The following is a 26,172-nucleotide window of genomic DNA, read 5'->3' on the forward strand; positions in this document are numbered from 1 at the left end:
CCTATTACTTCATGACCCCGCACTACCACGAAGCAAGCCGGAACGGTGCGGCCGCCTGAGGCGTTGACAGACCTACTCTGCTCATTCGCGCCAAGGGGAGAAACTGCTGCTCACCAGTTTCTTTGTTTTTTTAAATCATGGCTGCCTCTCCCAAGCTAAAACACCCTTCCTCTGAAGGGGTAAAGCTCTTCCCGACAGAAAATTGCAGCCAAAGCAGCAGGAGTACAAGGAGAAGGAAGGAGGGGGAGGGACCCGGAACCCCCGAGTGTCGCACCCCTCTGAATAGCAGAAAACCCCGGAGCACAGAAAAGGAATCTAGCTGCTAACTTCCAAACAATACTTTTTTTTTTCTTAAACTAACAGAAAGGAATAGAGAGGAGACTAAGGGCTCACCTCCTTCCACCTGCTGGAGACTGGGAATATACTGAATCTAGGTCACATGGATTGTAAGCTCTTTGAGCAGGGACTGTCTTTCTTCTATGTTTGTGCAGCGCTGCGTATGCCTTGTAGCGCTATAGAAATGCTAAATAGTAGTAGTAGTAGATTTTCTCAGTCTCCACCTGCTGGAAGGTGTGCACAAGCCATCAGTCCAATCCTGGGCCGGTCCGGCGGGACGCTAAGGAACCTCTTTTTCTTACCTTTTCAGCTACTACTTTTGTGAACCAAAGTGGCCTTTCTTATACTTTTATTTACTTTCCCTACAAACGTTTTCAGTTTTGCACACTACTTTTCTGTTTCTCCCAGATGTTAAGAACTCCTTGAGGTAATCCCTCATCTCCACAAAGTTAGATTTTTTTGAAATTTAGAACTTTCATAATTGAGATTATATTATTATTAATATGAAAGAAGGCACAAATCAAATCCAAAACAAGAGCTATATATTTGTAGCGCTTGTTTTGGATTTGATTTGTGCCTTCTTTCATTGTGCCTTCTTTGTTGTCCAAAGTAGAAAGGTACTCCAATCCTCATCAAATTTTGCCTTATAATTTTTCAGTTCAGATGTTAATTTTTCCAACTTGTAAATCACCCAAACCTTATCAAGCCATTCTGTGATAGATGGCAGGGAAGAATGTCTTCATGCCCTCACTATAACAGATCTAGACTATTTAATATACATCTATATACAGAAGGGAAAGTAATTTGAATATTAATGCACGATAACATAAGGCTCAAATTAAACAGTACAGGGATTCCTGTAATTTGTTATAAAAAGGACTGAATTTGCTTCCAAAAAGTTTGAATAGAAGGACATTCCCACCATAGATGAAAAAAAGATCCAGCTTGTCCACAGTTACTCCAGCAAAGGTTAAAATCTAAGACCCAACGATTAAGACATTTAGGGGCAATATAAGCCCTAAATAAAAGTCATACCTGTGTAGTTAACAGTATAGACTGGGCATTTAAATAAAGACTCCCACAAAGGGATCCAAAATGTTTCCCTGCGTAGCTGTCCTAGATCTCTCTGACATGCATCCTATAATTTCATTTTGTGTTCTATTTACTGTTAATGTTACGTAACGTTACGTAATGTTTTTGACTTAAATAGTTTTACGTTTTAAAAACTGAATAAAAAAAAGATATGGAAGCAAATTTTTTTAAAGAACCTTCACATTTGAATTAATGCTCTTCATGCCTGTCTTAACACTGAACCATACTATCCAGTAATCTCTGGATGCCAGATGATCACCCATTGTAATATCAAAAACACTCTTCCCATCCATAAGCACTTGCTCCAGTATGACCCATCCAACATGGATCCCATTGCCAACTGCTCAAATAGTTCTTCCTGCAGAGAATCCTGGATCTCCTTATTTCTAGATAACCTAGCAAAAGGGATGGCCTAATCAACATCTGGCATATTAAAATCACATATTAGATTGTAAGCTCTTTGAGCAGGGACTGTCTTTCTTCTATGTTTGTGCAGCGCTGCGTATGCCTTGTAGCGCTATAGAAATGCTAAATAGTAGTAGTAAATAGTAGTAGTAGTAGTACTTCTTCTTTCATAGCTATAATTTTGAATGTCTTCAATTAATCTCTGTCCACTACTTCCACCTGTGAAAAAGGCCTGTTTGTTAATTCCCTCTTTCCAGATTAACTCACAATGCCTATTTCTTATCCTATAAATCCTGCCATTCTGTTAATTTGATATTATCTTTAACATATAATGTCATTTTTCTTCCCTTTCTTCTTACTCTGTTTTTTCTGAACAGATTATAGAACAGAATAACTATAGCCCAGTCATGTTTCTCCATGAACCATGTCTCTGTGACTGACAACTCGCTCTTCTCTGTGACCAGAACTCCCCTATGGAACTCCCTTCCTATCACTATCAGATCAGATATCATCTATTTAAGCTTTAGGAGAAATCTCAAAACCTTCCTCTTCCCAAACACTGCTATGTAACCTATAAACACCGGACTGAACCCCACCCGCTCTAAGTCTATTTTGATCCTACTCGAATATGTTTATATTTCCTCTTATGACATAATGTCATAAAGAAAATGTTCTATGCAATGTGGAGGCTCAGAAGAGTAAGATCTTTCTTCCCAAGAGAGACATTTCGCATATTGGTGCAATCGTTGGTTCTGAGCCATTTGGACTACTGTAATTCCTTATACGTGGGATGCAAGGCACAAACCATCAAGAAACTCCAGACAGCCCAGAACACCGCAGCCAGATAAATATTCGGCAAGGCGAAATATGAAAGTGCCAGACCCCTTAGAGAAAGCCTGCATTGGCTCCCACTGAAGGACCGTATTGCATTCAAGATATGTACCTTGGTCCATAAAATCATTTATGGAGATGCCCCATCATACATGTCAGACCTAACTGACTTACCAGAGAGAAACAATAAACGTTCATCATGCACCTGCTTAAACCTTCATTATCCAAATTGCAGAGGACTTAAATACAAGTCGTCTGTACATACATCCAGTTTCTTATACACCTGCACGCAACTATGGAATGAATTGCCATAAAAACAACACATGACCTGATAACCTTCCGAAAGTTATTAAAGACCTACTTATTCATAAAGGCGTACAATAAAGATTCCCCATAACGATCTGACTTCCTAATTATTCCAAACACAACTATTAAGGAACCCTCCTATCTGTCAATCCTAATTACATCCTCATGACTGAATATTATATCTTTTCCTGATATCATTATGTTATGTAATGTTGATCTTTCAATCCACTTCCAATCCAATATGATTTACTTATGCACTCTTATTTGTAATAATTGTAAAATTATTATTCCGTTATTATGATTGCTTTGATATTCTACGTACCCATCTGTATCTATATTTTGAAATTCTTATCCTATAATGTATACATGTTGCTATAACATTTTGTGAGCCACATTGAGCCTGCAAATAGGTGGGAAAATGTGGGATACAAGTGCAGCAAATAAATAAAATAAATAAATAATACCTGTTTTATCATAATGTGCTATTTTGAGTTATTGCAATTGTAAACTGCACTGAACCCTGACAAGGTTGATTTGATTAATTAACAAGCCAATCAGAATTGCCAATCAAAAAGCAATTATTGGCACTAATTGGCATTAATTAGAATTTATGCACACAACTTGCTAAGCGTATTCTGTAAAGTGGTACGTGTAAATTCTAATGCACACTGCTAAAAAGGGGCGTGGTCATGAGTGTGGCGTGGGTGGGTCAGGAGCATTTCAAAAATTTACACGTAGGGTTATAGAATACACCTGCTTCCCATCTACTTGGAGAAATGGAGCACCTAGAGTTAGGCCCAGGCAAACCATCCTAAACTTTTCTCGGACTAGAAATTTGTTCAGGGCCCTAAGGCCTAGAATGAGACGCATCCCCCTGTTTTTTTCTGCACAAGAAAGCACCTGGAATAGAATCCCTGCTCTTCTTTCTGTGGTGGAACGGGTTCGACCACACGGGCCTTTAGAAGGGCAGAGAGTTCCTCTGCAAGTACCTGCCTGTGCTGAGAGCTGAATGAATGAGCTCTCGGTGGACAATTTGGAGGTTTGGATATCAAATTGAGGGTGTATCCTAACTGGACTATTTAAAGAATCCACCAGTCGGAGATTATAAGAGGCCATCTTTGATGAAAAAACTTTAACCTCCCCCAACCAGTAAGTCGTCCGGCATGGACACTTTTACTCGGTGCATATTTTCTAGCGAAAAAGGTGCCGGTACTCAAAAATGGAAGGCCACCCTTCAGGGGTGGGAGTGATCACTGACGGACCCACCCCACAATAGCCAGGCCCCCTGCAACCAGTGACTGAACCTATGATAAGGCAGAATTGTTGTGTAGAGCCTGAGCTCTTTCATTAAAACTTGGAGACCATGGGTCAATTTTAGCAGACAATGGAAAAGGTGCCGGTACTCAGTACCCCCAAGTACCCCCCTCAAAAAAAGCCCTGCTTTTACTGCAGCTATACTCTGTAGAGCCAGTCAAAACCCCATCTCTTGCTTTTGCTGGGGAGCAGCGGGAGCCTTGGGCGCACGCTGTTGACGAGAATGAGCGCACTGAGGTTGAGCCTGAGCAGGCTGGCGAGTCACGGGAGCGAACCTACGCTGAGGATAGAGATAGGAAGCACTCCATGACCCACCAAAATATCTCCGGGATGAGGAGGTGTTTACAGAAGACGTCCAGCGGGAGAGAGAAGACATAGCATCAGTGTCTTCTTGATCTGGTCAACAAGCTCCTCAACCTTCTCTCTGAAAAGATTATGCCCTCAGCAAGGGGCATCCACCATTCTCTGCTCGACCAAATGGTCCAGGTCAGAAAAATGCAGCCATGAGAGTCTGCGCATTGCTATACCTTTGGCAGAGATTCTGGATGCCATGTCAAAAGTGTCGTAAGTGCCCCTTGCCAAGAACTTACGACACACCTTCTGTTGCTTGACCAACTGGCGAAAGGGCTTGGCCTGCTCCAGAAGGAGCACATTGACCAAGTCAGACAGCTTCCTCACCGAGTTCCGCAAGCATACACTTGTGAAGAGCTGGTAAGATTGAATACGGGCGATGAGCACAGCGGACTGCCAAAAGAGTCCAAGGTTCTAGCTTTTCTGCCTGGGGGAGCCAAGGCATAGTCCCTAGTACTCTTGGTTCTCTTGACAGCGCATCCACCACCATGGAGTTGTGGGGTAACTGAGACCTCGCCAACCAAGGTTTCCCGTGGATCCGATATTGAGTATCAATCTTCTTGGGGACCGTATGGACAGACAGAGGGGACGCCCAGTTCCGCACAAGGACTGTCTTGACTACTTCATGTAGAGGAGCCGTCACAGCCTCCCTAGGTGGAGAGGTGTAGTCCAGGAACTTGAGAATCTTAGCCCTGGGCTCATCCTCCACTTCTATGGGGAATGGAATGGCTTCCGCCATTTCCCGTAGAAAAGATGTAAAGGAGAGGCTCTCCAGTGGAGACATTCTCCTCTCAGGCGGAAGGCTCATCGGAGAAAAAGTACCTGGGATCTTCCTCGGTATCGGATAGCACTTCCCTCAGGGAAGTCTGAGACTGGGCCCACCTTGACGTCGGGGAGCTGTGGCCTCGAGAACAGAGCCAAGGAGTCGGCTCCTGCCTCGACTCTGGCGAAGCTTCCTCCACCAACATTCAAGGAGAACTGGCCTGGGTGGCAATCGACACCGGGGCCGCAAGCGAAGCTGGTGCCAGAGGCCACACAGGGCTTCAGCAGAAGGCATAGTAGGCTCAGGCAACCCCGATGCTGATGCAGATTGATGCAGCAAGCCCTCCAAAAGCTCTGGGAGCAAGGACCGGATAGGTTCGTTGAGAGCCGCCATCGGTAAAGGCTGTGGGGCCAGTTGGAGATCAGGTTGCAGAAACGCCAGGGGCATGGGAGCAGGATCTCGGCTGCTGGGAGACGCACGCTTCATAAGTACATAAGTACTGCCATACTGGGACAGACCAAAGGTCCATCAAGCCCAGCATCCTGTTTCCAACAGTGGCCAATCCAGGCCACAAATACTTGGCAAGATCCCAAAAAAGTACAAAACATTTTATACTGCTTATCCCAGAAATAGTGGATTTTCCCCAAGTCAATTTAATAATGGTCTATGGACTTTTCCTTTAGGAAGCCGTCCAAACCTTTTTTAAACTCCGCTAAGCTAACCGCCTTTAGCACATTCAACTCTAGAATGGAGGGGGGAGCAATTCTCCCAGTTTCAACACTTTTCGGGGGCCAGATCCCTCGGCGCCCCGGTGCTCCCGGCACCAAGCATCAAAGGAGATTGGTGTCGGTGCTTCTTAGCCTTCACCCAATGCACCTTGCCTAAGCTCCTTGGTGCTGAAGAGGACAACGTCAAATCCTCCTGTCACCTTGGGGTCGGGTCCGACAAAGGCCGGTCCCGGGGGGCCTGCACAGCAGGAGGCCTCAAGGCAGGTGGTGACCCACTCGACACCTCACTGCTCCCAGTGTCTCTGGGCCTCGCAGCAGCCATCCTTACCTCGACTCCTGATGTCGGTGCCAACATTGAAGGACTGGACCGAGCTGTAAGAAGTTTCTCTCTTTGAGCTTCTCTGAAAATTTGCATCCTTTTCTTCATACGAAGACAAAAGACACAATTTGCCGGGCTGTGGTCAGGCCCAAGGCACTGAAAACACAAAGATTGTGTATCAGTACCCGAGATGGTCTGGTTGCACCGAGTACAATGTTTGAAGCCACTGGGAGTATTTGATGACATGGAAGGGAAGACGGCTTCAGCTAAATTAAAAGACTCGATTGTGTTTAAAATAAAAGAAAGGCACAAAAATGGAGAAACCTGACCAAAGAGGTCTAAATGTGGCCCGCGACGAAAAGAAAACTTAAATGCGGGCTGAAAAAACTAAAAGAATAAAGGTATTTTTTTTTTTTTTTGTAAAATAATTAAATAAAAGAAAAACAGTGGAAAAAAACAGCAAAAAAAAACACAAAATAAGGCTTTTTCCCAGGTGAAAGAGGAGTCATGGAAAGAAAAAACGCTGCTTCTCACGTGGAATAAAAACAACTGATAGCCAGATGCACAAAGGTTCTGTTAAGGATTTGTCTGCGTTTCCAAATCTGTAAAAATTTACTGATTTAGAAACACAGAGGGATTCACAAAGAAAATTGCATGCAAATGAGCTGCTCGTTGCTTTTGCGACGCAGCTCATTTGCATGCGATATGGGGGAAGGATGTCGGTGAACTGAGCATGCACAGAACTGTCAATCGCTATATGTGGCTGCTCTGCGCATGCTACAGACGGCTCTCATACACGCAGACAAGTTGCATGTGTGAAAGCAGTAGATTTAACCTTTTTTTTTTTTGCAAGCACAAAAGCGCTTTTTTTGGAAGGGCATACCTGTATTGCAGCTCCCTGCCTCCCGATGCTGGGAAAAAAAATGGGAAAAACCTCTCTGCTGCTCTCCGCTCTTCTGTGAAGAATCAGCAGCATCAGGGCTTGGTTCTACCACTGTTCCTGCTGTTTCCTTCTATTGGTTGGCTGACATCCTAGAACGCCCATCTCCCTGAAGATGGACTCTCATTGGCTGGCTGCTGTCCCAACTCCTCCTTCCTGCAGGACTTCCCTGATGACATCATTTTACAGCTGTGAACTGATTGGATTCGAACTTCCTGGTGTCCCCCTCCAGTAGTGAGTGGGTGGGACATCCCAGGCTGATGCTGTCCAATTGGTTTAGCCCCTCTCTGTGGAGGGAGACACCAGGAAGTTCAGATCCAATCAGTTCACAGCTCTAAAGTGATGTCATCAGGGAAGCCCTTCAGGGAGATGGGCGTTCTAGGATGTCAGCCGGCCAATAGAAGGAAGCAGCAGGAACAGCTGGGGGTGGAACCAAGCCCGTTTCCCACAGACACTGTTTCTTTGATGGACCCTTGTCTTCCTTGCATTTTTGGTAAGTCACCATTACTTTTATGCTTTACATTTCGGTACTGCCCCCCCAATTTCTTGCCAGTAAAATACAATTTGAAAAAGAAACATATGGCACAGCTTTCATACACGCAATAAAGCTGCGTGTAAGCTGGTATACTTTTTTTTTGTGCTCCATCTTCCCTGCCTTGTTTCTCCCCTTCTCCTACTTGCGATAATGAAGAACCGGCAGGTCCACACCTCCCGTTAAAATTTCTACGGTAAAGGTAGGGACTGCTTTTGTGCATGGGGTCGGAAATGGTAGTGCATCGCATCGCATTCACATTATAATAGTAATTAGCTCATTTGCATTCCGATTTCATTAGCAGTTAAAGTGACAGGAAAATGGCTCGGAGAACACTTTTGTGCATGCCCCGGTTTACTACTTGCGCGTTCAACTGGCTAGAACCAGTTTAAAAACCACGTTGCTGGCTTGTTAAGTTTAGTGTATCTGGCCCTGAGTGCGGTCGCACAGCGGGTGGAAAGGCATTCTGCGCATGAATGGTAGGGCACGGCACACACACCAGAAGACTCTAGAAAACTTTTTGCTGCTTATTATGCAGATTCCCGGGCTGACACAGATCGTTGACCCACTTATGAGAATGATTCAGCTTGCTTGTCCTTGGAGAAAATATTTTTGCAGACCTAAATTAAACCGTTTAGTAAAATGGATAGTGGCTGAATATGGTGTACTTGTAAGAAAATTCACATATACTCCCGGATTCTATATATGACGCCTATACATTTGTGTGGAAACCGAAGTGTATTCTATAATAATGCATATAACTTAATTGGTTAACTAGCTAATCTGCACTGTTAATTGGATGGTAAGAAGCAATTATCAGCACTAATTGGCATTAATTGAGATTTACACACACAACATACTAAGTGTGCTCTATAATGTGGTGTGCGTAAATTCTAAGTTGCGTAGTAGAAAAGGGGGCATGGCCTATGGGCGGGGTGTAGGCGTTTCTATAATCTATGAGCACTATTATAGAATACACCCAATCTGTGCCTAATTTAAGCGTTGGGATTTACACCCAGTAAAATGTGGCCTGAAAGGATGTGACCAAATTTATTCATATGGCAAGGCACTCGGCATATTCTATATGCCATGTGGAAATGCAAGTCTATTCTATAAGTCGTTGGTGAGGCCCCACCTGGAGTATTGTGTTCAGTTCTGGAGGCCGTACCTTGCTAAGGATGTAAAAAAAATGGAAGCGGTGCAAAGAAAAGCTACGAGAATTCTATGGGATTTGCGTTACAAGACGTATGAGGAGAGACTTGCGGACCTGAACATGTATACCCTGGAGGAAAGGAGAAACAGGGGTGATATGATACAGACGTTCAAATATTTGAAAGGTATTAATCCGCAAATGAACCTTTTCCGGAGATGGGAGGGCGGTAGAACGAGAGGACATGATATGAGAGTGAAGGGGGGCAGACTCAAGAAAAATGTCAGGAAGTATTTTTTCACGGAGAGAGTGGTAGATACTTGGAATACCCTCCCGCGGGAGATGGTGGAGATGAAACTGTAGCGGAATTCAAGCATGCGTGGGATAAACATAAAGGAATCCTGTGCAGAAGGAATGGATCGTCAGAAGCTTAGCCGAGATTGGGAGGCGGGGCTGGTGTTTGGGTGGTGGGGCTAGTTCTGGGCAAGACTTCTACGGTCTGTGTCCTGAAAATGGGGCTAGTTCTGGGCAAGACTTCTAAGGTCTGTGTCCTGAAAATGGCAGATACAAATCAAGGTAAGGTATACACAAAAAGTAGCACATATGAGTTTATCTTGTTGGGCAGACTAGATGGACCGTGCAGGTCTTTTTCTGCCATCATCTACTATGTTACTATTTAGGTGTACTTTAGAGAATACGTCTAGGTGTATTTATTACCACGCGGAGTTTTCAGGCACCATATTTAGAATCTAGCCCATAGTACACTTGTACATTCAGCAGCTGTGTCTAAACATACAATTACCTTTAAATATTGAACAAACAGAAAAAGAAAGAAATATGTTTCCTAATATTTTTGTAAGTTTAGAATGCAGCAGAAAAATAATTTGCTATTGATGCATTTTATGTTAGCCATCAAAGATATTGTCTACATTATAACTAATTGGGTAACAAGTTGCTGTACTTCACAAGATTTCTACACCTAAGGATCATTGATTTGCTACTACTGTCCTTTGATGTACAGCAATGATCACAGGATAAGAACAGAACATCATTTTCTTTCCTATTCTTGCTGTTCTAGCTAGTGACAGTGTGCAGATTTTAGAGCATGCTGGTTGTTTCACTAATCAAACATGCATTTATATAGTCATTTCATATATTGGGATTTATCTTGATTAATTGATTTTATACTATTCTGTTTTTTTTTCTTTGTTACTGTTCCTGTCAAGTTCTTGCCATGCATGAAAATGTTCTTAAGTGTCCTACACCAGGCTGCACAGGGCGAGGCCATGTAAATAGCAACAGAAACTCTCACAGAAGGTAAGCTAAATTTCACTAAAGCTCCAAAACTATTACAGAATATTTGAAAGTTATCAACCAAGTCATCATTTGCAGTCCTGTTTGAAGGTTCTTTTTAATTGTATTTTGGATTGGGATGGCAGGAAGAGAATGGATGGCGGGTGCAACTAATCTTTTTTTTAATAATATAAATTGTGTTTTTATAAAGAAAATGAAATCAGAGCACATAAGAAGACACTGTTAATTCTACAGGATTCTCCTGTGCATTTGGTTATTTTTATTACATTGCTCGAATTCAAGTTAAGTTTGAATCAAAACCTAATCAATGAAATCTATCTTCTCTTTAGAAAATTAGGTATTTGTTAATAGCATTTACCAAACTGAACCAAGTCCTAATGTAGCTTCTGTTTTTAGAGGGCAGATTTATCCACTTTTCCCCAGATTCAATATAGCATGAACTAAGTTGCGTGTGCAAATCCAGTCACACTCCGGATTTGCACGCACAGCTTAATTACTAAACAAGGTAAGCAACGCTGATAATTGCCACTTAACAAGCAATTATTGACACTAATTGGCATTAATTAGAATTTATGCACAGAACAGTGTAAGCATATTCTGTAATGTGATGAACATAAATTCTAAGTCACGTGGAGGGGCCTAATCAAATGGCTCCGGCCATCTATATGGGTGGCCATCTATATGGCCGGCGCCGCAAACAGCAGTCCCGAACCGTATTATCGAAAAAGATGGCCGGCCATCTTTCGATAATATGGTTGGGGCCGGCCAAATGTCAGAGATGGCTGGGTTTGAGATGGCTGGCATCGGTTTTCGCCGATAATGGAAACCGATGCCAGCCATCTCAAACCCGGCCAAATCCAAGGCATTTGGTTGTGGTAGGAGCCAGCATTTGTAGTGCACTGGTCCCCCTCACATGCCAGGACACCAACCGGGCACCCTAGGGGGCACTGCAGTGGACTTCAAAAATTGCTCCCAGGTGATTACCTCCCTTACCTTGGGTGCTGAGCCCCCCAAATCCCCCCCAAAACCCACTACCCACAAGTACAACACTACCATAGCCCTAAGGGGTGAAGGGGGGCACCACATGTGGGTACAGTGGGTTTTTTTTTTTGGGGGGGGGGTTGGAGGGCTCCCATTTACCACCACAAGTGTAACAGGTAGGGGGGGGTAGGCCTGGGTCCACCTGCCTGAAGTGCACTGCATCCACTAAACACTGCTCCAGGGACCTGCATACTGCTGTCATGGAGCTGGGTATGACATTTGAGGCTGGCATAGAGGCTGGCAAAAAAATTATTTTTAATTTTTTTTTTTGGGTGGGAGGGTGTTGGTGACCACTGGGGGAGTAAGGGGAGGTGATCCCTGATTCCCTCCAGTGGTCATCTGCTCAGTTGGGGCACTTTTTTGAGGCTTGGTCCTAAAAATAAATGGACCAAGTGAAGCCGGCGAAGTGTTCGTCAGAGTCGGCCTTCTTTTTTCCATTATCGGCCGAAGCCAGCTATCTCATAACCACGCCCCTGTCCCGCCTTCCATACCCTGCAGAAACGCCCCCTTTAACTTTGGCCGGCTCTGTGACGGGAAGCAGTTGGAGCCGGCCAAAATCGGCTTTCTATACCGATTTGGCCGGGTTCAGGAGATGGCCAGCCATCTCCCGATTTGTGTCGGAAGATGGCCGGCGATCTCCTTCGAAAATAAGCAGGATAGTTAAAAAGAAGGCAATGACATAGAATGGGCAGGTCATGGGCATTTCTAAAATCTATGTGCATTGCTATAGAACACACTCACTCCATGCGTAATTTAAGCATTGGCATTCACACCAAGTTTTACTTGGCATAACTGCCCACAACTAAATTTAGTCAAGCGAATGGGCACTCAGCGTATTCTATAAACTGCATGGAAATTTAATCTTATTCTTTAAAGTATGACTAAATTTAGGCAAACTTCATAAAATACACCTAGGCATAGTTCATTTCAGTGCCAATTTATTAGGTGAGATATATAGAATCTAGTCATTTGTTCCTTTACAATAATTTCTGGAAATCAATTAAAGTATCCGAAACACAAAAAACACAGATGTGAAACTGGAGAAATTTTTATCTATCTAATCTAATGGAGTTTCCTATACTGCTGAAGTTCCCATTGGGATTCATAACAATTTACATATTAAAGAAATCCCCATCAATAATGGAGAGAATACAACCATCTAAAATATTCAGTTCTTTATAAAATTCTGAAACATATCAAATAAACAAATGTGTTTTCAACTGCTTCCTAAAAGAAATTAAAGAAGTTACAAATCTTAAATATTGAGGAAGTGCATTCCAAAGTCATGCTCCAACACATGGAAGTGAAGCTGCCACTATAGATTTGAAATGAAAATGGTTGAGAGTGGGAAAACCCAATTTACTTGCTCTTATAAACATCAATGATCTATCAACTGATGGAAATATCAGTAATTTTGTTACACCTTCAGAATTAGTCCCAAAAAGTGATTTGTAAACAAGACATAGAATTTTAAACTCAATATGCTTGTTTACCTTAAGCCAATGAAAATCATGATAAATTGGTGAAACACTATCCAAATGTTTGAGACCACAAATCAATCTAAGAGCTGTGTTCTGCATTAGTTGTAATCATCTCTGCTGTTTTCCAGAGATGCCATGATAAAGAGAATTACAATAGTCCGGTAGCAGCAATAACACTGCCTGAGAAACTGACCAAAAGTCTTCCTTTACTAAAGATCTTATAGCCCGGAGTTGTCTAAGTTTAAAATAGAACCTTCTGCTAAGCATGTTAATCTGTTTCTCAAAGGAAAATGTTGAATCCAGAATGATTCCCAGTACTCTGGAATGATCATCATGTCTCCCCTGACAATAAAGTAATGGTTTTATTCGGGAGTTTTGTTAACTCACCAAACCAGAGAATTTTTTTATTTTGTATGTTCAATTTTAAAAGATGCTTGAGATTCTACAGTTTTATCCCAAATCAACGAAGCAGAGCCCAAGAGGAAAATATTATCTGCATAAGTTAGTACTGATATTTCCTCCTCCAAGAAATAATCTCCCAATGCGCTCATATAAACGTTAAACAAGGATGGCGACAATGGGGAGCCCTGTAGGACTCCACATCCAGGATTCCAGGTATAAGAACTCTTGCCCCTCCCTACAAAATTGTAAGTCCTGTTTTTTAAAAATTGTTCAAACCATTGGAAAACATTCCCAATGATACCTAACTCTTGACAGTTTATTCAACAAAATGGTCTACAGCATCAAATGCTACTGATACATAAATTGCAGCAGGAAAACCTGCCTTTCCATTCCAATAGATTGTCTTACTTTTGTTGTAAATACTTGGAGCAGAGCCTCTGTATGATCTAAAACCATGTATTAAATTAAAGGAATCTAAAAATCTTTGAAATTGCATATTAACCAAAAACTCCAATAGCTTGGCCATCCAGGGTATGCTAGCCACTGGTCTGTAGTTTTCCACCTTAGTTAAATCACCGTTTGGAGATTTTGGTATAGGAGTCAATATAATTTCTGAAAGCTTACTGTGATAATGGCCTTCACATAATGTCACATTTATAAATTCTGTTAACCACTGTAAAACTTGAGGAGGGATATCCCTCATCAAATAAGATGGGCATACATCCAACAAACAGCTCTTTCCTGATATTCTATTCAATATTTCTTGAAGCGCTAAGGAGTCAACCAGAACTCCCTTGATTCATGGGTGAAACTACATTGCATCAGTGTGCACCTTTTAAAAATAAAGTATTATATCTTCTAGGGAAAAATTCTTACCTGATAATTTTCTTTCCATTAGTCCCAACAGATCAATCCAGAGACTTGTGGGTTGTGTCCCTCTACCAGCAGGTGGAGATAGAGAGAACCTTAGAAGTTTGCTATATGTAGACCTGTGCAGCCAGCTGAACCCCAGTATGAAAAATATCAAAGCAGTGGAATGGAAACAATAGAAAACTCTCCTGACATTGTCGGACCAATTGCCCAACATACTTCCACCATGTCTATATTTATTTATTTTATTTTTTAATCAAACTAAGGAACATTCAGAACAGAACCTGAAAAAAAAAAAACCTAACCAACCACAAGAAAACCGCAGACAGTAAACCTAGGGGGGGGGGGGGGGGGGGGCTCTGGATTGATCTGTTGGGACTAATGGAAAGAAAATTATCAGGTAAGAATTAACTTTTCCTTCCATGGCGTCCCACAGATCAATCAACACTTGTGGGATGTACCCAAGCAATCCTCAAGTAGGCGGGACACCCCCAACCCGACAGAAATCACCAACGAGCCAAGCACCACATCCTGCTGAGCTGCCACATCCACCCGATAATGACGAGTGAATGTATGGACTGAAGCCCATGTAGCTGCCCTGCAGATATCTTCCAGAGAAACCAAAACGTGACTCAGCATAGGAGGAAACCTGAATGAGCATTCACGTAGAATGAGCATGAACTTGCAACGGGGCTTGCTTGCCCAATGCCACGTGTGCCGAAGAGAAGGCCTCCCACAACCAACAGGTTATGGTATCCTTGGACGCCATATGACCCTTCTTACTGCCTCCAAAAACGATGAAGAGATGGTCAGAAAGATAAAATTCATTCATCACCTCCAAATACTCAAGAAGAGCCCATCTCATGTCGAGGCAGCGAAGAGCCCGGAATTGCACAGGGTAATCTTCCCAGCGGAAGGCCGGCAAATGCAGGGACTGCCCCAAGTGGAAACGAGAAACCACCTTGGGCAAAAACGAAGGAACTGTCCTAATCGATACCCCCACCGCCGTAAAATGCAGGAAGGGGTCTCTGCAAGAAAGGGCCTGCAACTATGAAATTCTCCGAGCACAAGTAATGGCTACTAGGAAAATCACCTTTAAAGGTGAGATCCTTAATCGTAATCCCCGATAAGGATTCGAAACGAGGACGATGAAGCGCTTTGAGAACTAGATTAAGGTTTCAGGATGGCAGAACTGGCACGTGAGGAGGGCACAAATGATTTACACCCCTCAAGAAACGAACCACATCCGGGTGGGAGGCGATGGACGCCCCCTGAAGCTGACCTCTAAAACATGCCAGAGCTGCCACCTGCACCTTAAGAGAACTCAACAAGAGTGATTTTTGTACAGCCTCCTGAAGAAACGTGAGGATAACCGATACTGAAGCCGCTGACAATCCTGAACTCGCACACCACGAATCGAAGGTACGCCACACCCTAGCATAAGCTGTTGAGGTGGATCTTTTCCGAGCCTACAGCATCGTAGTGATAACCGCATCCGGATACCCTTTTCTTCTCAACCTTGCCCTTTCAAGGGCCAGGCCATAAGACCAAAGGGGGAGGGATCCTTCATCGTGACTGGCCTCTGCAGCAGGAGACCGTCCTGCGCCGGTAGCAGAAAAGGACGATCGAACAGAAGCCTAATCACATCTTCGTACCAGGGTCGTCTGGGACAATCCGGGGCCACTAGGATCACTCAATCGGGATGACTGGGAATGCGAGTCAGTAACCTGCCCACCATTGGCCATGGGGGAAAGGCATAGAGCAGGCCCCTGGGCCAAGATTGAAGAAGGGCATCAATGCCTTCTGAGCCCAGCTCTCGTCCCCTGCTGAAGAAACGGGGAACCTCCGCATTGAATGTGGTGGCCAATAAGTCCATCTCTGGCATCCTCCAATGGGCAATTAACTGATCGAATGCCAGAGGGGAGAGCGTCCACTCCCCCGGCTCCAACTGGTGGCAACTGAGAAAGTCCGTTTGCACATTCTGTGACCCCGCTATATGAGCCGCTGTTAAGAAAGAGAAATGAGTCTCTGCCCAACGGCAGATCAGAGCCACCTCGCTCGCTAGGGATGCACTCCTGGTGCCCCCGATGCCAAAATCTCAAAAGCCCTAACAATCAGGGAGGGAAGCTCTTCCCTGCGAAAAAGGTGGGCAGCCGTCGGATCATCCCCCTCCTCAGAGGGCAGTGTGACCTCATCTGCCAAATTCAATGATTCTGAGGGAGAGCCCAGAGACAAAACCGGGCCATCTGTGTCAGATAGCTCCTCGGGATCCAAAATCTCCACCTGGGGACGTTTTGGCAGGAAAGACTGAGAGGCTGCAGCAACTGAAGTTTGCTGAGAAAGAGACGGGGCTGCCTGAAGAGAAGCTCCTGTCTTCTTCAGGAGAAAGGCATTGTGCATTAATAAAACAAAATCCGGGGAAAAAGGGACTCCCCTGCTCCCTGTACATCGCTTCCCTCCATCGGAGCCTGTGCCACAGAAGCACGCTGCACCTCTTGTCTATCAACTGCCACGTGCGCAGTGGGTCACGCCTAAGAGGAAAAAATGGCACCCGCCAATGCGTGCTGCACTAACTGCCCCGAGGAAACCACCGAAACTATCCCCTGCGCTTCCGACTCACCAGATGCCTGAGGGGAACCCCCGTTGCACTGAACACCCGCTGCGGGCTGACGGTGGCCTGTCCTCAGCTGCAACTTCCGGTTTCTGCCCAGTCAAGATGCGGCAGAGGAGAGGCTTCCAAGTTAGCGCTTAGTGGCTGCAAGAACACTGAGCGGCAGGTAGAATGTAGTAATCGCTATCGCTGCCGCTGCTGGCAATCCATGGAAGCATGAGGACAGTTGTGGGTGGGATGGGATAGGAAAGAGAAGGGAAGGGGCAAAAGATGCTGCACAAGGGTGAAGGAAGATGGGGGAAAGATGTTACATGGGAGGAGCCAGGAAGACGGGGAACAGATGCTGCACAGGGGGAGGGAACAGATGCTGCAAGGGAGGATGGAAGATGGAAAAAGATGATGCACGAAAGACAGGGAACAGATGCTGCATGGAGGAGAGAACATGGGGGAAAGATGATGAAGGGGGAGGAAAGATGGGGGACAGATGCTGCATGGCGAGGGAACATGGGGAAAGATGCTGAACGGCAGAGGGAGGGAACATGAGGGAAGATGCTGCATGGGGGGAGAAGATGCTGCATGGAGGAAGAAGGGAGAGATGCAGCAAAGGTGTGGAAGGGTGATAAGGGGAGAAATCTTACATATGAGTTGGAAGGAAGGGAGACATGCTGCACAGTGAAAGGATAGGTGGCAAGAGAGGAAGAAATGTTGAACACAGGAGTGGAGAGGAGGGAGAAATGTTGGACATAAGGGTGGAGGGAAGGGAGAAATGTTGGCCATGATGGTAGAGGGGAGGGAGAGATGCTGCATGGGAAGGGGAGAGAGATGTTGGACCCTGAACACAAGGGAAGGAGAGAGAGATGGTGGACAGTGGGAATGAGAGGGGGGTGGATGAGAGGGAGGGAGAGATACATAGGAGGTGGTGAAGGAAGAAAGATGGAAAATTGATGGACCATGGGGGAGAAGGCAAGAGAGAAAGGACACGATAATGTCAGGTTATGAGGGTGGGGTGGGTGGGGAGCGAAAGAAGAGGAATCAGATGCTGACTAGAAGGGCGGATGGAGGAAGACGATGGGAATGGTGGAACCCTGTAGAGAGGCCAGGAGGGGTGGCAAGGAAATAAATGAGAGGATAGTGAATACAGAGGGTAGAAATATGGTAATGGGGAGTAGATTAAAGATGAAAGAGAATGTAGGGCTGGGGAAGGAGTAAGATGAGGAATGAGAGAGCTAGTGGATGAAAGAAGAAAATGGAAATTTGATAGGTAGTTGAAAGGTGAAAAGGAGGAGAAGAAGGGTGAGAGAGAGGCAGAAAAGAGTTAAAAAAGAATGATGAATATGTCAGAGGCAGGAATACTGAGGGAACAGACAGAAGAGAGAAGAAAAGACAAATGGACTGCAGCTGCTTGAAGAAGAATTAGCAGAAAAGAAAAATTGGAACCTGAAAGATGGAAAAATAAAATGTCCAGACAACAAAGGTAGATACAAAGCATTTTATTTTGAATGTTTTAAATGGAATATGTTAGCTTTTGGAAATGTGCATAGCAAATGTCTTTGAATTGTGTGTGTTCAGTAGAAAAGGAAATGCATTTCTGTTTTATGTCTCCAGTATTGCAGTAATGTTAAGTTTAACTTCTTGGGGTTCCCATTCAATTTTTGAATAAATATTTTTATTTCTAATTTATCATCCCATGTTCTGTATTTGGTGAAGGTTTGTTGGTGTGATAGTAATGGAAGGGAAATCAGAGAGAAGGCAGAAAGGAGAGGGAATCGGGTGGGGGGGGGGGCATCCTTTTTTTCTGACCTGGGCCCAAGGAGGTCTAACACCAGTCCTGACCCTTGCTGTATAGCTGGTAAGGATTCCCAAGCATCCCCTGCTAAGGACCTCCTCCAAAAGACAGCCAGAACTCCCTTCTACCAAGCTCTGCAGTTGGCAACAGCATCCTTGAACCATCAACAACTAAGCATGTTTAGTGGAGTGCCGGCATCAGTGGCTCAGGGTCATTGCTGCTGCCTGCCAAGCTTGATAAAAGAGAGTTCTGGCCATGTTCAGAGAAAGTCTTCAGCCGACAGAGCTTGGGGATCATCATTAGCTAAAGTATTTATATTTTGAGGTGGGGGTAGGGCGGGGCAGAGAACATTTTGTGCCCACCCACTTTGGGCTCAGGCCCACCCAAAACTGGCTGTCTGGCTACGCCACTGCATATGTCAGACAGAAGAGCAAGGGTCTCTCCAGATTGTAAATTTTTATAGACTCATAAAAAGCAGAACATGAACCAAGAAGAGCATGCTATGCATGTGTCTGTAAGGCCTTCCTCTCTGCTTGCAGTCTTATAAAGCCTGATATTCAAAAAAAAAAAAAAAAAAAGCCAAGGGGGTAATAGTCATCCTATGGTGGTCAGCGTTTCTAAGCCACTGACAGACACGGGCTGAACTGAGCCCGGATATTTGATGTTGGGCTATTTCTGGACACCGGCATTGAATATCCAGCTACAACAGCCAGCTGAAAATTAACTTCATACCAGCCAATATTCAGAGCAGTGCAGTTACCTTGTGGCTAAAGTTAGGACAGCATTTTTGCGCAGTATTATAGAATATGCCTGTTCCACACATAACTTAGGCATTGGCATTCCTACTAAGCTTTCGTAACAGGAAACAGGCCCAAAATGTAGGTGTAGTTTATAGAATACACTATATTTTTTTCAGCATCTATTTTTTAGGCGTCACACCGCCAAGGACACTAAGGTCCTCCCAAGGACTTTCACTAACCACACCCTCTCCAAAAGACATTACACGATGTGATACCCGCAAGTGAGCCTTCACTGGAGTAGCCCCCATGCTCTGGAATGCATTGCCTGAAAGGCTCTGCTTAACACAAAACTATCTCTACTTCAGGAAGCAGGTGAAAGCTTGGCTCTTCAACCAGGCCTTTAATGGAAGAAGTAACTAACTTGTTAATCTCACTCACACACACAAGGAGTGACTGGGGCTGCACATACTGCAGCGGGACATGTTTATTCACTCCTACCCTAGCTGAGATAATATTTAACCATTTCTTTGACCCCTAAGGGACTTAATGGCCCACTGGAATGGGACACAACAAAAATGGGGTGGAGAGGGCCCAATATCAAGAGATCAGTCACCACACGCAAGGGTAAGATGCTCAAAAAAAAACTTTTATTTGGACCCTTAGGGAATACCGTTTGGAATCGATATATCCACCTTTGTTCTTTTTGGTGTAAACAACGTGAAATATCACCTCTTCTACCATTATCGTTTCATTGTTCAATCAAAGTACAACGAAGTTGGTTAAATGTTTGACTATTATTGACGCAAAAACAACAGTGGATCCAAAAAACCTCTCAGATGGTGTCTTCTTAAACAAGTTCTTTATTGTAAAGTGAATAAAAATGAATAAAAACAACAGCCCGACACGAAATCGTGTTTCGGCCGTATAGGCCTGCGTCAGGGGTCTATAAATGAACATAAATACAAATCAATATACATTCAGATTACATGTGGAACACACAAAAATAAAAATAAAAATAAAAACATATATATGTATCTTAAAAATGAGGTATAAATATCTATACATAGAGGAACATACCTATTTCCTTCCAATCAAGAAAGAAATATGTAGATAAAATTAGCTGAACAAATTTCTGCAAATTGAAATGCTCTGTGATAAAAAGATAACAAAAAACAAATTACATATGACATAAGCAGATAAAATATAAAATATAAATATAACACAAAATCATGTATCTATGTTTTTTGAGCGTCAAACTTGTATTGTTAATACATTCAGAAGGAGGGAAGTATAAATACTAATAATAAATGTTAATTAAATGCTGATGTATATATATCTGTACAATCTTTAACTACAAACAAAAATACAAAAACCAAAGAATCAAAAACAAAATAACACAAATTAAATGATAATATTATAATGAATATGAGAAAGACAAGACACAGATCTATATGCAAAGCCCAAAAAAAAGGATGAAATGTGTAAAAAAAATATATATATATATTCCATGTATATAGATGACAAGAGATGCATGTAATGTATTAAAATTATATCAAAAAATTTTTTATATATAAAAATATATATATATAAAAAGTGTAGAAAAAAACAAATAAAAGCCAGGCATATGACTCCAAAAATATTTATAAGCAACGCTAATTTAAAAAAAGAAAAGAGAATATAAAGGAGCGCATGCATATGACTTCAAAAAAATTTTTTAAAACCGCAATTGGAACTATAGACCGCACTGGTATGAAAAGGCAACTGAAGAACGAGGCATGATAATGCAATAATTGCCCACCAGTTTATAAAAATGAGGGTCAACGGCATCGAACTTAAGAGGAATGAAATTTATAAAAAAACTAAATGTGGAGACCGGCCAAAACGTAGCTACTATGTAAAGGAGGAACATTTCCGTTTTTTGTAACGTCACTTTTTTTATATATATGTATACATTCAAATTTAAGCCCTAACGTCTCTAAACCCATAATTGTATATCTGTAGGCGCTTGTAAAGGCACTATTATAAAAGTAACATCCATTTAAGGTAGCCGAAAAGTGGAATATAATAAATCACCGAAACGTGACTGCTATGTAAAAAATGAACGCTTTCGTGATTTATACAACGTCACTATTTCTATATATATACATTCAAATTCAAGCCCTGACATCTCAAAACCCATAATTGTATATCTGTAGGCGCTTGTAAAGGCACTATTATAAAAGTAACATCCATTTAAGGTAACCGAAAAGTGGAACATAATAGATCGCCGAAACGTAACTGCTATGTAAAAAAGAACGCTTTCATAGTTTATACAACGTCACTATTTTTATATACATGCAAGTTATAGCCTTAATATATCTGGTCAAGTAATTGTATATCTGTGGGCGCTTGTAAAGGTAATCATGTAGAGGTAACATCCGTCTAACGTAACCGAAAAGTTAAGTATAATAAATCGCCGATTAGAACTTTCCTGTGTTGGGAGCACTATGTGCTTTCACAAAAACTAAATCTCGAAATAAATTTTGGATTTTACCACTTACCGATTCAAGGATACTGCCACATAAACTTTCCTGTCAAGCCAGTGATTACACAAATGTAAAAGCGGAAACAGACCCGCAGTACTCCAAAGGGATTTTGAAACATAACAACGGAAATGACGTCACTCCAATCTCATGAAAGTATATAAATAACGTATCTAAAAGAGGAGTAGTTGTGCGCAACTCAAAAAAAAGGAGAAAACATATTGTGAACAATGAGCTAATAAACAGATTGACACAAGAAAAATAAAAATAAATATAAATAAAAATAAAAATTCCAAATAGATATTGTGAAGTAACATAAAAATAAAAATAAAGCAAGTATGCTGGTATGAAAAAGTATGCAAACTGCCGGCCCTAAATACATCGGTTAAAACACATTAATAAAAAATCAAGATACTAATTTTAAAGGCACAAACCACTACGTGGTTATGTAAATCTGTATAAGTATAAATGACAGAACTTATTGCAATATCTATACATTAAAATACGTTAAAATACGTAAGAACTGATTAAAATGATCTGTGCACATAAAAATGAAAAAAATTATTATATATATGGTTTGGGTATGTGAAATAAACTCTTGTACACTTAAAGAAAGAGGACGGGGGGGGGGGGGAAAGGGAAGGGGGAAAAAAAAGGGGGGAGGGGGAAGGGGGAAGGGGTGAGGGAAGGAAAGAAGGGAAGGGGAGGGGTGGGAAAACAGAAAAAAAGGGAGGGGGGGGGGGAAGGGGGGAAGGGAAGGGGAAGAAAGGGAAAAGGGGATAATTTGACCATATGGGCTCTAAAATGGTCAATATAAAAGATATTAAAAATAAAATTAATCCAAACTATAAAGAATATATATATAATTGGATACTAATTAGACTATAAAAAAGTAAATATATTAACATGACCCAAAGTAACAGGATATGCATATATTGATCTGTGTTGCCATCATAAAACCTATCTTACAAGAAAAAACTCCAAACTTACAAAAAGGAACTTAAATCCGTGTCAGTGTTTAGACCATTTGGTATAACTGTATTAAGAGTATATATTGTTCTTTGTTCTTCTCTTAACAACTTAACATCAATATTTCCTCCCCGCCATGACATATATAACTTCTTATATACAAAAAACTTAAGATCTTCTATAGTGTGATTCTTTTCGGCCCAGTGTGGAACCAATGGGGCACTTTGCACCTGTCTTGTTAAACAGCTCCTATGTTCTATTATTCTTGTTTTCACTGCCCTTTTAGTTTTCCCCACATATAACAAGCCACAGGGGCATATAATAATATAAATTACACCCACAGTATTACAATCTGAAAACTGTTTTAAAGGATAGTTTTTTGATTGTTTCGACAATAAAATGATGTTAGAGTCAAAGAGTGTTTGCATACTGAACACCTACCACAAGGGATGTGACCATTACCTCCATCTATAGTTGAACTGGGACCTGGAAGGGTAGACGGTACCAAAAACTCTTTCAAATTACGGTTGCGTGAATATGCTATCACTGGTACTAAATCAGTAAAGCACTTTTCTGTTTCTAAAATGTGCCAGTGTTTTTTGATAATTTTCTTGATGCCTCCTGAAAAATGTGAAAATTTGAGCGTACAAACTAAGTCTGGGCTGCGTCTGTCTGTCTTCTCATATAAAAGATCTTGTCTATCCTTCCCAATGGCCTTTCTTAGACTTTTCTTTACGCATTCTTGGGGATAACCTCTATTGTTGAACCTATGAGCCATATATTTAGATTTGTCCTTGAAGTCGTCAAAATCTGTACAAAGTCTCCGTAACCTCAAAAATTGTGAGTATGGTAGATTTTCTTTTAATGACCGGTTATGAAAACTAGTGAAATGTAAGTAATTATTCTTGTCTGTAGACTTCCTATAGATCGTTGTTTTAAAGGAATAAGTAGTTTTTTTAATCATAATGTCTAAAAAAGAGATCTCATGATAATGATAATGCATCTGGAAATGTAAATTTGGGTCCCTGGTATTCAACCAATCTAGGAAAGTGAATAAACTTTCCATGTCGCCCTTCCATAAGATGAAAATATCATCTATGTAACGTTTGTACAATCTTATTTCTTTTTTATATTGATGCTCTTTCAAAAACTTTTTAAAAAAACTACTTATTCCTTTAAAACAACGATCTATAGGAAGTCTACAGACAAGAATAATTACAAGAATGCGTAAAGAAAAGTCTAAGAAAGGCCATTGGGAAGGATAGACAAGATCTTTTATATGAGAAGACAGACAGACGCAGCCCAGACTTAGTTTGTACGCTCAAATTTTCACATTTTTCAGGAGGCATCAAGAAAATTATCAAAAAACACTGGCACATTTTAGAAACAGAAAAGTGCTTTACTGATTTAGTACCAGTGATAGCATATTCACGCAACCGTAATTTGAAAGAGTTTTTGGTACCGTCTACCCTTCCAGGTCCCAGTTCAACTATAGATGGAGGTAATGGTCACATCCCTTGTGGTAGGTGTTCAGTATGCAAACACTCTTTGACTCTAACATCATTTTATTGTCGAAACAATCAAAAAAACTATCCTTTAAAACAGTTTTCAGATTGTAATACTGTGGGTGTAATTTATATTATTATATGCCCCTGTGGCTTGTTATATGTGGGGAAAACTAAAAGGGCAGTGAAAACAAGAATAATAGAACATAGGAGCTGTTTAACAAGACAGGTGCAAAGTGCCCCATTGGTTCCACACTGGGCCGAAAAGAATCACACTATAGAAGATCTTAAGTTTTTTGTATATAAGAAGTTATATATGTCATGGCGGGGAGGAAATATTGATGTTAAGTTGTTAAGAGAAGAACAAAGAACAATATATACTCTTAATACAGTTATACCAAATGGTCTAAACACTGACACGGATTTAAGTTCCTTTTTGTAAGTTTGGAGTTTTTTCTTGTAAGATAGGTTTTATGATGGCAACACAGATCAATATATGCATATCCTGTTACTTTGGGTCATGTTAATATATTTACTTTTTATAGTCTAATTAGTATCCAATTATATATATATTCTTTATAGTTTGGATTAATTTTATTTTTAATATCTTTTATATTGACCATTTTAGAGCCCATATGGTCAAATTATCCCCTTTTCCCTTTCTTCCCCTTCCCTTCCCCCCTTCCCCCCCCCCTCCCTTTTTTCTGTTTTCCCACCCCTCCCCTTCCCTTCTTTCCTTCCCTCACCCCTTCCCCCTTCCCCCTCCCCCCTTTTTTTCCCCCTTCCCTTTCCCCCCCCCCCCCGTCCTCTTTCTTTAAGTGTACAAGAGTTTATTTCACATACCCAAACCATATATATAATAATTTTTTTCATTTTTATGTGCACAGATCATTTTAATCAGTTCTTACGTATTTTAACGTATTTTAATGTATAGATATTGCAATAAGTTCTGTCATTTATACTTATACAGATTTACATAACCACGTAGTGGTTTGTGCCTTTAAAATTAGTATCTTGATTTTTTATTAATGTGTTTAACCGATGTATTTAGGGCCGGCAGTTTGCATACTTTTTCATACCAGCATACTTGCTTTATTTTTATTTTTATGTTACTTCACAATATCTATTTGGAATTTTTATTTTTATTTATATTTATTTTATTTTTCTTGTGTCAATCTGTTTATTAGCTCATTGTTCACAATATGTTTTCTCCTTTTTTTGAGTTGCGCACAACTACTCCTCTTTTAGATACGTTATTTATATACTTTCATGAGATTGGAGTGACGTCATTTCCGTTGTTATGTTTCAAAATCCCTTTGGAGTACTGCGGGTCTGTTTCCGCTTTTACATTTGTGTAATCACTGGCTTGACAGGAAAGTTTATGTGGCAGTATCCTTGAATCGGTAAGTGGTAAAATCCAAAATTTATTTCGAGATTTAGTTTTTGTGAAAGCACATAGTGCTCCCAACACAGGAAAGTTCTAATCGGCGATTTATTATACTTAACTTTTCGGTTACGTTAGACGGATGTTACCTCTACATGATTACCTTTACAAGCGCCCACAGATATACAATTACTTGACCAGATATATTAAGGCTATAACTTGCATGTATATAAAAATAGTGACGTTGTATAAACTATGAAAGCGTTCTTTTTTACATAGCAGTTACGTTTCGGCGATCTATTATGTTCCACTTTTCGGTTACCTTAAATGGATGTTACTTTTATAATAGTGCCTTTACAAGCGCCTACAGATATACAATTATGGGTTTTGAGATGTCAGGGCTTGAATTTGAATGTATATATATATAGAAATAGTGACGTTGTATAAATCACGAAAGCGTTCATTTTTTACATAGCAGTC

At 41.6% G+C, this 26,172-nt stretch overlaps 1 protein-coding gene across 1 annotated transcript in view; it reads left to right on the plus strand.

The window, feature by feature from the left end:
* MYT1L (myelin transcription factor 1 like) overlaps positions 1-26,172 on the plus strand; it is a 901,397-nt gene that overhangs the window by 203,589 nt on the left and 671,636 nt on the right. The window contains 1 exon segment of the mRNA XM_030198923.1: positions 10,294-10,384. Within this exon segment, the coding sequence (XP_030054783.1) occupies positions 10,294-10,384 (91 nt within the window).

This window comes from Microcaecilia unicolor, chromosome 3, assembly GCF_901765095.1.
Source record: "Microcaecilia unicolor chromosome 3, aMicUni1.1, whole genome shotgun sequence".
In the NCBI taxonomy this organism is placed as follows: Eukaryota; Metazoa; Chordata; class Amphibia; order Gymnophiona; family Siphonopidae; genus Microcaecilia; species Microcaecilia unicolor.